Source organism: Fukomys damarensis, unplaced genomic scaffold, assembly GCF_012274545.1.
Source record: "Fukomys damarensis isolate Sample0158 unplaced genomic scaffold, DMR_v1.0_HiC HiC_scaffold_5, whole genome shotgun sequence".
NCBI lineage: Eukaryota > Metazoa > Chordata > Mammalia > Rodentia > Bathyergidae > Fukomys > Fukomys damarensis.
The window spans coordinates 65,412,520-65,427,032 of NW_022900917.1; the positions used below are offsets into that span (position 1 = coordinate 65,412,520).

Sequence of the window (14,513 nt, forward strand, 5' to 3'; positions counted from 1 at the left end):
TTTTTTTTTTTTTTTTGTACACGGGATTGAACTCAGACCTTTGCAAGCAGGCGGCAGAACCACTGAGTTAAATCCCCAGCCCTTATGTTTCTATTTTTATATGTCTTTGATCCCTTTTGGTTTGATTGTAATACAGTGTATGAGTTATGGATCTTGATTTTTTTCTTCTACATATGGATAAGTGGTTTTCCCAGCCCCATCTGTTGAAGAGGATATCTCTTCTCCAGTTGTTATAGTCTGTTTCTAGACATCTCCCTAAATCTTCATGCAGTCACAGGTGGGGCTTTTCAGAGGTGGCAGTATCTAGGGTGTATGAGGATAGACTAATTGTTGTGATACTGGAATTAAGGGTGTGGTACTAAATTAGTCCACTAATGGAAATTAGTACTTCTGGGTGTGGGAGAATGGATTTATTGGAAACAGAAGCCCCACCCTGGGTATGGATGGCTTGTAATTTGAATGGAATAAAAGGGAAAGGCAGACTTGGTGACTGCAGCTGCTGTCTTCTGCTTGCTAGGCCATGTTCTGTTTCTCCTCTGCGATGTACCTCTACCATGCCACCTTGCCTTGGAACAAGCCAACTATGGAGTAAAACCTCTACAGGATGAGAAGAATTAAACCTTCCCTCCTTAAAGTTCAGGTGGTATTTTGTCTCAGCAATGAGAAAAGTAACTAATATTATGTTTTCTGCCTCTGTCAAAAAAATAGATGGCTGAAGGTGCATAGGGTGTTTTTGCATCAATTCTATTCCATTTATCAACATGTCTATTTTTGTGAAACTACCATACTCCTATTTTAGTGTAGTTTTGTAATACAGTTTGAAATCTGGGATTGTAATGTTTCCCACTTTGCTCTCTTTGCTCAGGTTTGCTTTGCATTTACTGGGTCTCTTATGATTCTATATAAGTTTTAGGATTGTCTTTTCTAGTTCTGTGAAGAATGTAGCTGGTACTTTGATTTGAATTGCATTCAACCTATTTATCAGTGATGATGAACTAATGGCACACCTGCCACAGCAGCAGCTTGTATCACTGACAGCTCCAAATGGTTCATATCACTGGTATATATTATTTTTGCTAACATGGCCACTTCGACAGAACTTGTTCTGCCTATGAAGGAACAGAAGATGTCTTTTTTGTTATGCTTTGTTTTGTTTGAAAAAAGGTTTCACTGCATAGTTGAGGCTGGCCTTGAATTTACTATGTAACCCAGGCCATACTTGAACTCACAGTGATCTTCCTGCCTTAGGCTCCCAAACACTGAGAATATAGGCATGCACCACTATACCTGGCCAATAATCAGCTTCTTTCTTTTAATTGTTTTGGTTTGGTTTTTAAAACTCACTATGTCATCCAGGCTGGCCTCAAACTGGCAGTGATCCTCCTGCCTCCACCTTCCATATGCTGGAACTACAGGTCTTTCTACTTTTGAATATTCTCTTGAAACTCATTCTTCAGAGTATTATAGTTTTCATTATAAAAGCATTATCAGTTAAGTGTTCACTAGGAAGAACAGATTCTACACACAAAATAACACACATTTATGATTATATAAAGAATTTACTAGTAGGCTTACAATGGTTGCCTGGAGAGCTAGAGGATCTAGTTCATGGTGGAAGGTCTGGAAATGAATGAAGAGTTCTGTGTATGTTTATGTCAGAAAGCTGAAGGATTTGTGTTAGAAGGCTGCAAAGAAGGCAATAGAAACCTGAAGGAAGTGGCAGTGAAAGTCCAAAGGCAGTACTAAAGACTGGAGCTTCTCTGAAGAAAAGTGAAGACTTCCTTCTTTTTTCCTGTTTTATTCTGTCCCAGCTACAAGCCTACTGATTGGTGTCCTCTTCAGAAAGAATTTATGGGTCAATCAATCATCTACAGACACACCCAAGAGCTTCTTCACTAATCTGGTAGAGGGTTCTTATTCAAGTCAAGTTGATGTATAAACGTTAAGAATCACAAAAAGTCTTTCAATTTCCTGGTTTGCTTAATTCCTGGGTATGTATGTATTAATTTTTTGAAGTTCCCTTGAATGGGATTGTTTTTTGATTTCTTTTTTGGTGGGTTCATCACTGATGCCCAGGAAAATTTCATTTTGTGTGTGGTGTTTTGCAACCTGCCACTATGCTGCATTTGTTCTTTAGTTCTAACAGACTTTTTGTAGTTATTTTTTGGATCTTACGTGTAAAAGATGTGTCATCTGCAAATAAAGGCAGTCTGACTTCTCTTTTTCCCATCTGTATTTCTTTTCTTTCTTTCTCTTGCCAGACTGCTCAGCCTAAAGTTCTGAGAACTATATTGCAGAGACGTGGTGAGTGGGACATCCTTGTCTTGCTCTTTATTTTAGAAGGAATGTTTTCAGCTTTTCCCCATTTAATATGATGCTGGCAGTGAATTCATCATAGATGGCTGTGATCAGTCTGCAGTAGGGTCCTATTAAAAGTCACTTCATCTTTTTCATATTCTGATAAACTTCTGGGATTCTGACTATGATGCATCAAGGAGAGGTTAACTTTTGCTTATGACTGTTTGAGGTTCTACATGCCTCATTTACCTGGACAGTCATTATTTTACCTAGATTTGAAAATTTTTCTACAATTTTAGCAAGTAAGATTTTTCTATACTTGTGCCACCTTATAACCTTTCTTTAACTTATTCTCAGGGTTTGTTTTTTTATTTCTTTGTTTTGTTTTGAGTCATCCAGCAATTGTTGGATCTTTTATGCTGTCACTGGTAACAAGACACTACAGCAATAACAGAGGTGAAAAAGGAACATTCAAAAAGAATATGAGAGATAGCAATAGTGAAGTGACACAAAAAATGAAAAGCAAAACAGACTGAATACACTGACATGGTCTAACAAGAGTTAGTTGAAAACATCATATAAACTACGTAAGTTTCTAGAAGGAAGTAGTACAGACAATAATATCAAACACCCAGAGAGGTCAAGTACTCACTCCTAAGAAAAGTTCACTGAATTTGGCAACTAGTGAATACATCACTGAAGCAATTTTAGCAAAGCAATGAGAGAAGAATCCCAATTAGACTGGTTTGCAAATAAACCGAAAGTATGGAAGTGGAGAGAGCAAGCAAAGATTGTCATTATTTCAACAGTGGTCCAAGTAAATGAAAAATAAAACAAATAATAAAAGGCATAAAAAGAAACTATGTTGATTCAGGCAAAAAAACTGACATTGAGAAAGATTATTTAACTTTTTGTTTAGGGATGGGAAAAGTATGATATGACTTATGTATGAGAAACTCAGTGGAAAGAAAACAATAATAAAAGATTTAATGTAGGAACAAGGTTCTAAAAACTGGTTTAAAAAGATTAAAAATAATTAGTTTTGGAAAAGAACTGAAATACTAGCTCTGCTGAAACAAAAGCAATATAAAGATGTGTAAAGATGTAAATTTTGATATTGCTGATCTCTAAAAACTCGATTTATTTTACACACTGGGCTGGGTTACCAAGAGAGAGGTGCAAGTTCTACAGTTTAGCAGAATCACAAAATAAAACCAAAGAGTAAACGGGTGTGTATATATGAAGACTAGTGGAATAATTCCAGACTGTATATAAACTCATAGACCATGTCTACTTTTCCTCCATCACTCTTGCTGTACTTTATCCTGCTAACAGCCAAAAATACCTCTGATGAAATGATAACTAAATATAAAACAATTTTTTATTCATTATTGCCCTGGTGGTCCTTAACATGTCCAGTTCTCTCACAAAATCCAAATTAGTATAATTCTTCCTCACTGATTATGATTCAAAGCAAAAAAACGTGGATCCAGTCTTCTGATACCCCTAATATTCCTGACATTCTATGCACTCATGACTAGATTTCTAGACATTTCTTTTCTGAATAAGTTCTGTCATTTTTGGCAGCACTGAAGACAATGTTAGTAAACAATGCTCAATTATATTATCTCTGTTTTAGTGCAAGCATACTGACCTTGAGGTGAGACTGAAGGGAACAGCAAATCCAAGAAGAAAACGTGCAAGAGAAAGTTAGAAACAATTAATATTGAAAATACTGTTATTCATAGACATAGACAAAATATAAAGCACAGAAATAAAGAAACAGAGTCACAAAGATTCGGCACAGGCACTAAAATTAGTACTTTCAGATTCTCAACACTCAACAAGTGAATTTTATTATTAGATTACACCATCATGCTTTAACATTTCTTAAAGAAAAATTTTTGTCTAAACTTTAACATTTCCTGGAACAGCAATAAAAGCAATTTCTCAAACATTAAAGAAGAGAAGGGTAAATATTTTCCTCTCATTTAAGTAACTAGAACTAGAATTAAGTGATTTTACAAACACAATTAGCTATTTTGTATACTTCCATCATCATGTAAACCTACTAGTGCTATCTACTCCATTCCAATAAAAGAATCTAAGTTATCCAAAAGAAAAGGCAGAAAAACATTGGCAGCTTTAATTACTCTGTAGAATACAGAACTCTAATTTACATGGAAGAATCTGAAATTATTTTCTTAAATTTTCAAAAAGCCCTTTTCCCTAGTTACAACCAATATTTCTCACTTCAAATCTACAAAATCCTTGATTGGTGCAATCTAAAGACAATAATGAACACATATGGATCTATAAGCATCAAGGCATTCCCAATGTGGCTCAGCAGTAGAAATTCAATATGCTTAATATTGCTACATAGCACACAGCATGAAGCCCCTATGATTCATTATTGCCTTTCACATAATAACAGGCAGTGTTCTCTTTCTAAAAATAATCAATTTCACTGAAATTATCTTACAGTAGTTAAGATTTCTAATTGTAAATGCCATCCAGATTGTCTTCACAGTCTAAGTTTTTACTTTAAACATTGAAAATAGCCAGGTGTGGTGGTGCATGCCTATAATCCTGACATTTGGGAGGCTGAGGCAGAAGAACTGCTATGAGTTTGAGGCCAGAATGGACTACCTAGTGACTTCAAAATCAACCCTTGACCACATAGTGAGGCCTTATCTTTAAAAAAAAAAAACTAAACAATAATTGAAACTAAAAGCTTTATTTCTTGAATGCAAACATAATTTTAATTTGTACTTTAACATTTTAAAAAGCATACTGAACTGGCGCACAAGTCTAATTCAGCACACATTTATAAGCAAAGTTGTAGAAGTCATAAGAATTTTTAAAAGTAGGATAATATTCATTATTTCCATTATATAAAATGAAATGAAAAACAAAAAGTAACATGCTCATGGTCTCACAGAGGATTAATATCAAGTTCAGGATAAGGATGCTGCTTTTATATCATGTGGGAAAATTTATCTGCTCTATGATATTCCTTTTAGAATTTATAAAATTCTGTGGAACTTTAGCATATACAAGATAGTGTCAAAAGCCGACACTGTCCAAAGGCAAAAAAAAGACCAATCTCTAAATGATTGTTCTTAGTGATTTGTTTTTGTGGCTATGATGCGGAAAGTTAGAATAATTTTAGATTAATATTGATAAAATCTCCTATGGATGAAAGACTTTATGCACAATATGGGTAAATCCAGGGGGGGAAATGAGGTTTTCCAAAAGCAAGCAATTTTAATCATATTTTATCAATTTTGTTGTTTATGAATCATATCTCACCTTAGCACCAAACTGTAACTCTTAGGGAATAAATTTAAGAGGAAAATATTCTGCACAAGGAATAACTGTAATTTTTTTCTTTTTTATTGAGTTTATTGGTACTTTTTAAGTATACAGTACAGTTACATTCATCATTGGGATCTTGTACCCTTACATGACAGATCTTGGTTCTCATTTTGTCTGTAATTTCTAATGTTCACACATTTAAGTAAAAAATTAAGTAAGCCACTAAAAATATTCCAGTAAAAGAATAGTAACAAATTATGAGGTACTGTGCTCGCAAGGAACTTTGGGATGACAACATAATAAAAATGCTATGCAAACTTATGTAATGTATTCTCCTATTAAATGAAATCAGTGAAACTGATCAAGAGAAGCGGGATGGGAGAGGGCAGCTTCTCCAGACAGCAAGCAGAAGCAAGCAGGATCAGATAAAGAACCAGTCATCTTCAGTTGTAATAATTCAGCATCTTTCCCTTTTTTGTTTTCTTATTTTGTAAAGCACATTCTCCTCAAAGCAAAACATATATTATATGACTCTGCACAATTACCAGCAGCAGCCCCAATCATTTCTCTTCTACATCAATTACATTAAGAGAGTTTTTTGATACTGTACTTCATAGATCAAATATGTACAACCATAAATTTAAAAGGGAATTCTCTCCTAAGCAATCATTTTCCTCATGAATTATACAGCAATTTTTGCCAAAGCTTTATATAGCTCAATTCTATATGAAAGATCTTTGAAGACATTAAATTCAGTATCACTTCAGGGTATCTTTAAAGAAAAATATTCAAATGTAGAAAGTGCAAATACCTACCTAGGTTTACATTTTCAGGTTACATCAGCCATAGATAACTAAATATAATGATACCTAAATTATACCTAAGTGTAATTCCAGTATAAATTATTCTGAAATATAGAGCTTATTTTCCCAATGAAAACCTTTAACCATAATTTTTTAGATAAACTTAAATAAACCCAGGATGTAGGTTAAAAAAAGTCAAATTAATTATTATAGGAAATATACTCATTTACACATTTATCTAAAATAGAATGCATTGTCAGGTACAGTGGCATATGACTGTAATCGTGCTACCTGAGATGCTGAGGCAGAAGGATCTCATGTTTGAGGCCAGCTTGGGTAACTTAAGAGACATATTGTCTAAACATAAAACAAAAAGAGCTAGAAGATGTAGCTCAGTGATGGAGCACTTGCTTACCATGCCTGAGGCCCTAGGTTTAATCCCCAGTACTGTCAAAAATAAAATACATAAACAAAGTGGAACATACAATAAAACATTAATTTAGAAATACTACATTCTTCTACTCCTATATTTTGTAAAACAATTTATTCACTCTCAACATATATCAATTCACTAAAAACAGATGAACCATATTTTAAATATCATTGAGAAGGGAAATTATACCAATTAAATTGTCACGCCATTACATATAGATATATCCCAATTTCAAAGATGTTAAAATATAAAAAGCAAGTTAGGATTGGTATTTCATTGTGTCAAAAAAGGGAGCTATCAATACTTTGGTTTAACCTATAAATCTAAAAGCAATCCTAATGAAAAAATAAATAAATAAAATAAAAGCAATCCTAATGAATTGTATTAAAGAAAAATGTTATACATATTCTCTGCATATGAATGTACTTATTACATGTTTACAGAAGAAAACTGCATGTAAACATATTTGTACATTTATGTATAACATGCATATATTAACATTAAGAGATGAAACAAATATAAAAATAATATTTTGGTTTTATTTTATTACATGTTTGTAATACATGAGGTTTTTGTTCATCTTAGGGAGTAGGTACATGAACATCATAACACATCTTGACTTTTTTAAAAAACTCCTTCCTCCATCTCTAGATTTTCCTTCTCCTTTCCGCATGCTTTTTAGTTCATGTTCGTAATATATAATGTTTACATTCACTGTGGTAGTTGGTACATATACATGATATATCTTAAATCTTTTAATTTCCCCTTCTCTTCCCTCTCCTCCCCTTGCCCTATCTCTTAGAACATTCCCATTTGCAAAATATCTACCTCCCAGTTTCCTTCAATCAATCCATTACACCTTAACTTATTCAAATGAGATACCATATGGTATTTAAGCCTGTGTTTCTGATTTAATTCACTTAACATTATATTTTCCAAGTGTATACATTTGCCTAATGTCAAAAAATTATTCTTCTTTATGGCTGAGAATTCCACTGTATATAAATTCCACATTTTTTAAACCATCCATCTCTTGAAGGCCATTCAGACAACTTCCAAGATATAGTTATTATAAACTGTGTTGCTATAAACATTGGTATTCATGTATCACTATAATGATGTCTTTAGCTCTTTTGGGAAAATACCTAGAGGGGACATAGCTGGGTTGAATGGAATTTGTACTTTTAGTTCTTTGAGAAATCTCATACTGATTTCTATAATGATGGTACTAGTTTTCATTCCCATTAACAATGTAGCCATACCAGCACTTACTTGATTTCTTGATGACTGCCATTCTTTTGGTTTAAGATGAAATCATAGTGTTGCTTTGATTTTCATTTCTTTAATGGCCAAAGTATTGAATATATTTTCACGTGTTTACTGAACATTTGTAGGTCTTTTCAGAATTCTGCTATCCATTTCACTCGCCCTTTTTTAAATGGGTTCTTGCATTTTGGGTAGTTTTTTGAATTCTTTATGTATTCTAGATATTAGTCCTCTGTGTGGTGACTAGCTGGCAAAATTTTTTTTTGTCATTCTGTAAGTTGTCTCTTCACTCTGTTGATCATTTCATGTGCTGTACAGAAGCTTTTCAACTTGGTATAACCACATTTGTTGATTCCTGTTATCATTTCTTCTGCAATTGAAGTTCTTCTATTCAGAAAGTCCTTTCCTATACATGACTTCAATTGTTTTACATATTTTATCTTCCAGTAGGTTTATTGTTGCTGTTTTACTATTTAGATCTTTGAACTATTTTTAGTTTGTTAAATTGTGAGAGGAATGTGTCTAGCTTCTATCTGAAAACAGCCAGTTTTCACAGCACAATTTGTTAAATAGGCTATCTTATGCTTTTGGCCCCTTTGTCAAAAAATAAAATACAGTGAAACTCTGGTTTGTGAAAATAATTTATTCCATTTATAATCCAAAGCACTTCTATATCAAAGTAGAGAAAGAGGAACCAGTTGTGATCGTGTGATATCTAGCATGATATAGTACTCATACTGAAAAGATACTGCATGTTTCTCAAGTTAAAATTTCTTAGAAATGTTTGCTTCTCTTGCAGAACACTCACAGATCAAATTACTTATAATACAAGGTTTGACCGTACCTAAAGGTGTCTGGGGATGTTTCTATATCCTCTATTTTATTCCACCAATAAAGTCTGTTTTTGTGGTGACACCATGCTGTTGTTAATCACAGCTGCTTTGTACTATAAGTCAATTATAATAATTGCTTTTGTTGCCCAGGATTGCTTTTGCTATTTAGTTTCTCCAGGTTCTACATGAATTGTAGGATTGTTTTCTCCAGTTCTGTGAGGAATGCTGTCAGTATTTTCATTAGGCTTGCGTTAAATCTGTATATCAGTTTTAGTAGTATGGCCATTTTGACAATTCTGTTTCTGCCTATTGAGGAACAGGGGTACACCTCTGCATTTTGTGATGTCCTCTTCACTCTCCTTTTGCAAAGTACTATAATTTTTGCTGTAGAGGTCTCAATTTCTTGGTTATGTTAATTTTTGGGTATTTAATTTTTCCTGATGTCACTATGAATAGTACTGCTTCCCTAATTTCTTTGTCATTGAGTTCATTATTGGTATACATAGATTGATTTTTGTGAGTTGATGCATCCTGCTACACTGATGAAACTGGTTATTAATTCTAAATTTCTTGGAAAAATTCTCTGGTTCTTCCATGGAGGGCAATGTGTAATCTGCAAATAATGATAATTTGATTTCCTCCTTTCCTATATGTATCTCTTTTATTACTTTCTCTTGACTGATTGCTCTGGAAAATGTTTTGAGAACTATGTTGAATAGAAGTGGTGACGGGGGCATCAGTCTTGTTTTTTACTTTAGGGGAAATGCTTTCAGTTTTCCCCTATGTAATATGATATTGACCATTATTTTGTCACAAATGACTTTAGTAAGATTTAGGTAAGATCCTGCTATACTGATTTTCTATCATGAAAGGGTGTTAGATTTTATCAAAGGCTTTTCTACGTCCTATGATATATGTGGTTCTCCTTGATTCTGTTTATGTAGTATAGACTACATTTATTGATTTGTGTATGCTGAATCATCCTTGCAACCTTGAAATGAAACCTACAAGGTCGTGGTGTGTGATATTTTTGATGATGTGTTGCACTCTTTTCACTGATATCTTGTATAGGATTTTTGCATCTACATTCATTAAGGAGATTACCACATAGTTTTCTACTTTATTTGGGTTTTTGTCTAGTTTGGGGATCAGAACTGATGCTGGCTTCCAGAAATGAGTTTTGAAGCACTCTTTCCCTTTACATTTCATTGAAGAGTTTCAAGAGTATTGATGACACAATATACCTGAAGGTTTTGTAGAATTCAGCAGTGAATCTATCAATCTATCAGGTTCTGGGCTTTTCTTAGGTGTTAGGTTTTTGGTTTTTTTTTAATCACTTTCTGAATTTCATTGCTTGCTACTGATTTGTTCGAAACTTTTATGTCATCTTAGTTTAGCTTTGGTAATTTGAATGCATCTAGAAATCTGGCCTTTTCTTCAAGATAATCCCATCTGTTGGAATACAATCTTTTCATTGTAGTTATTTTCTTCTGGAATGCAATGGTGTCCACTGTGATTTCACATTTTTCATTTCTAAATGCACTGACTGGTTTTTCTTTCTTTTGGTAAATTTGGCTACAGGTTTACCTATTTTGTTTATTTTTCTGAGAGAAGATGCTCTTGTATTCATTCTTTCTTATGGGAAACCAGATGGAGAAAGAATGAGGCCTAAGTGGCTCCCTGGTAAGCACATGGAAGGTGGGAGGCAGATGAGTTATGTGGGATCCTAATTGCTTGTATGTGTCTGAGTGAAAAAAGCCAAGGTGCGCCAGTCATTTGGGGCTCTATATGAAAGGGAGACACGAACCCCCTGATCCACTAGATTTTAACATGTTCGTGTCTCTATTTTTCATCCTTGTCACCGATTGGTCAGGTTTGAACTTGTAGGCTGGTTTCTACACTTTCTATTGTTTTGGGGTTTTTTTTTGTTTCAATTTCACTGATTTCACCTTTGATCTTAATGATTTCCTTCCTTAATTTGGGTTTAGGCTTAAGTTTTTCAGGTTCTTTATTAAGTTGTTTATTTGAGCCCAATTTTTCTAATGTGAGTATTGACTGCTATAGTCTCTCCTGGTACTGCTTTCATTGTGTACTATGGGTTCTGGTGTATTGTACTGCCACTGTCATTTGCTTCTAGAAATTGTTTCATTTCTTTCTTGATTTCTTTTGTGACCACTGGGTGTTCAGGAGTGTATAATTAAATACCTGGGTGTTTCTTAATTTTCTTTGTTTTTTCTGCAATTTCTAATTTCAATGATAGTAAACATGGAATGATTCTAATTATTTTATATTTATTTGAGCAGGTTTTATAGGCTAATATGTGGACTATTTTGGAGAAAGTTTTTGTACTGCAGAGAATGTGCATTCTGTTGTGGTAGGATAGAATATTCTGTAGCTATTGAGTAAGTCCATAGGTTCAAGAGTATGGCTTCATTCTAATTTTTTGTTCATTTGATCTTTGCAAATGTGAGGTACTGAGGTCACCTGCTATGATTGTGTTAAGGGAATATTCAGTCCTTTCTGTCCAACAGCATTTATTTTATAAAGACAGGTGCTCCAATATTTTCAAGGACCATTTTCATCTTCAGGATTAAGGATTATTTTAATTTTACAACATTGCCCTTTCTCCTATACTTTCCTTTTTAGTTTTATTTTAGGATTCCCTATTTTTAATGTTCATATAGCAATTTCTTTAACTGAAATACCGAATAGTTCCTCTGGTGTGAAAAACTATAATAGTACACAAGATCCTAATGAGATAATTAATAATGTGAAATAGGAAGTAAAGGGGTAAAGGTGTAGGGAAAGTGGGAAGGGTGGGGGAAAGGTAATAAGGGAGAGGAAAAAATATGAGAAAATAAAAAATGGAAATAAAGTGTTTGTAAATGGGGAAGGGAGGAGGGGGTGAAGGGAGAGCAGGGACAGGGGAAAAAATGAGAATCAAGACCTATCATGTAAAGGTACAGGATCCTAATAATGAATGTAATTGTATTGTATACCTAGATTATACCAATAAACTCAATAAAAATTTTTTTAAAAAAGATAGGTGCTCCAGTATTTGGTGCATTTATATTTAGAAGTGTTACTCCTTCTTGGATTATCCCCTTAACCTATACATACTGAACTTCTTTATACCTTCTGATAAGTTTTAGATGGAAATTTACTTTGAGAGTAAAACTGCTACTAACCCTGCTTGTTTTGGGAATCTTGGTGCATGAAATACTGTTTTCCATCCTTTAACTTTTTTATTGTTTTTTTTTTTGGTACCTGGAATCAAACTCAGGACCTTGCACTTCCAAGGCAGGCGTGGTATCACTGAGCTAAATCCCTGGCCCTTTGACTTTTTTATTCTACAAATATCTTTTTGAATGAGTTTTCTCAACATAAAAGACTGCTGGATTGTGGTTTTTTGATCCAGTAGGCCTCTCTGCTTCCTTTAATTGGGGAGCTGAGGTCATTAACATTGAAAGTTATTACTCAGAGGTGTTGATTAATTCCTGTCCATGTGCTCTTTCCTTGTTGGTGACATGTGCTTAGTTTTTTGTTTTCCTTTTTTTTCTTTGTTTTTTGCTTATCTTTTCGTCTTGCTTGACGTGCTCATTCCATCTGGATTTTAGGCTTTGTTAGCTTCATCATATCTAAGATATTCTTCAGTGTTTACTAGAGTGTTACGCTGGTATTCATAAACCTCCTGAGTTGTTCTTTTTCATGGAATGTCCTTATTTCTCCATTAATTCTGAGAGAAAATTTGCTAGATATCTTAATATTTAGAAGCTGTTTGCTTTGGCGGATTGAAATATTGCATCTCCTTTAAGCTCTTCTGGCCTGCAAGTTTGTGCTGAGAAGTCTGCCATAATTCTAAAGGATTCACCTTTTCTTTGCTTTTCTCTGACAGCTTTTTAAATTCTATTCTTTTGTTGGACATCTGGTATTTTAATTATAATGTGTTGCGGAGGGCTTTTTTTTCATTGTAATTGGTATCTGTAAGCCTTGCTTACATGTATACTGAATTATTTCCTTGTACCTGGGAAGCTTTCTATTATGATTTCGTTAAACAAATTATTCTTTATGTGCTACCGTTTACTTTCTCTTTAACTCTTACTAGCCTTAGGTTGTTCTTCTTGTCTAAAAATTGTTAGATGAATTTTTCTTATATTCTTATCATTTTTAAGGCTTCTCAGAGTAATTCATTGTACTTTACCATTTTGTCCTTGATTTCAGAAACCTTGTCTTCACATTGACCACTACTGTAATTTATGGGTGCTATATTTGCTATGGAGTTTAGGCTGACCTTGAACTCATTATGTAGCACAGGCTGGTCTTGAAATCATGGCAATCTTTCTGCCTTAGCTTCCCAGGTGCTGGGATTAGAGGCACCACCATGTTCAGCTAAAATTAATATTTCCAACATAAATACAAAGGTATAAAAGATGGCTGAATCTCCATATTTTTTTATTTCTAAAGAATATGAACATTATAAATGATAGGAGGATATCTGAGATGGTTTATTAGTGGATGAGAAAAAAAGGACTACCTCTATTTTTTTTAACAAGTATCTAATATAATGTGTAGTCATGGGACAGAATGTAATAAGTACTATAAGAGAAGCATAAGTAACTAAAAGTGAAACTACCAAAAGATTACAAACTTCAAGAAAGGCTACAGTTAAAACAGATCAGATTCAATCGCTTCTCAGCCTTTTGGCTAAAATCAAGTGTAAAACAGATCAGATTCCCACAAACAAGGGAAGTAAGGGGGGAAAAAAGCATTCATCTTCTAAGTTTAGTGTCCAATTTGTAGGAAAAAAATGTTCCTTTTTCTCACAATATCAAACCTAAAACTAGCAATACCATCCAATAAACTGCAGGGTGCCTCAGTTCACAAACTTAATTCTTTCCAATGTTCTGGTCACAAATTGAATTGGATAAGAACCAAATCAAATTTCCCCATGAGGGCAACATTGAACCTAATCATTTAATTTAATTCAGATCTCATCCAATTTGGTTTATATACTGAATAATGTCTACTCCTGTCTTACTCAGAATAGTCATAGGAGTGCAATATATTGGCTTTCATTGCAGGATTTAAAATTACTCACCTTCTACTTAAATGATCTCCCAAGTCACTATCACTTAATTTTGGACTCAAAATGAAAAGACCAAAGACTTAAAAGAGTCCAAAGTTCAGCAATAAATCCCTGTTCTATGATTCTATATTCTAGGGCATAGTTTAATTGAAATAACCAGTCCAACTGATATGTTAAGTATCACTTCTCAGGAATGCTCAAAAAAACCTTAAGGAGTTAAGACCTCATCAACCAAATTTCTAGCTACTGAACAAGCTGTGGAAGAAGACTGCTGGCATCATCTACAAAATAAATAACATTTACTAAATCACTAGAGTCTTCATCTCCTGGGGCCAGAAATATCCATTAAACAGGACCCACACTGAGCTAAGAATAACATAAAGTGGCACCTGGCAGCAAATCAGCCCATCTGTAAATTCCTAAATAACCTGTCCAAGAAGGTATTCCAGGATGTGAGAAAAACATTGGTGTCAGCA

General features: G+C 33.9%; 1 protein-coding gene across 10 annotated transcripts in view; it reads right to left on the bottom strand.

The window, feature by feature from the left end:
• Erc1 (ELKS/RAB6-interacting/CAST family member 1) overlaps positions 1 to 14,513 on the bottom strand; it is a 445,074-nt gene that overhangs the window by 235,070 nt on the left and 195,491 nt on the right. For 7 of the 10 annotated variants that reach the window (XM_019208387.2, XM_019208386.2, XM_010630418.1 and 4 more), the window contains one exon: positions 3,953 to 3,964. The exons of the other annotated variants lie outside the window; for them this stretch is intronic. In XM_019208387.2, the coding sequence (XP_019063932.1) occupies positions 3,953 to 3,964 (12 nt within the window). The remainder of the gene's footprint in view (positions 1 to 3,952; positions 3,965 to 14,513) is intronic. 10 annotated transcript variants of the gene reach the window in all.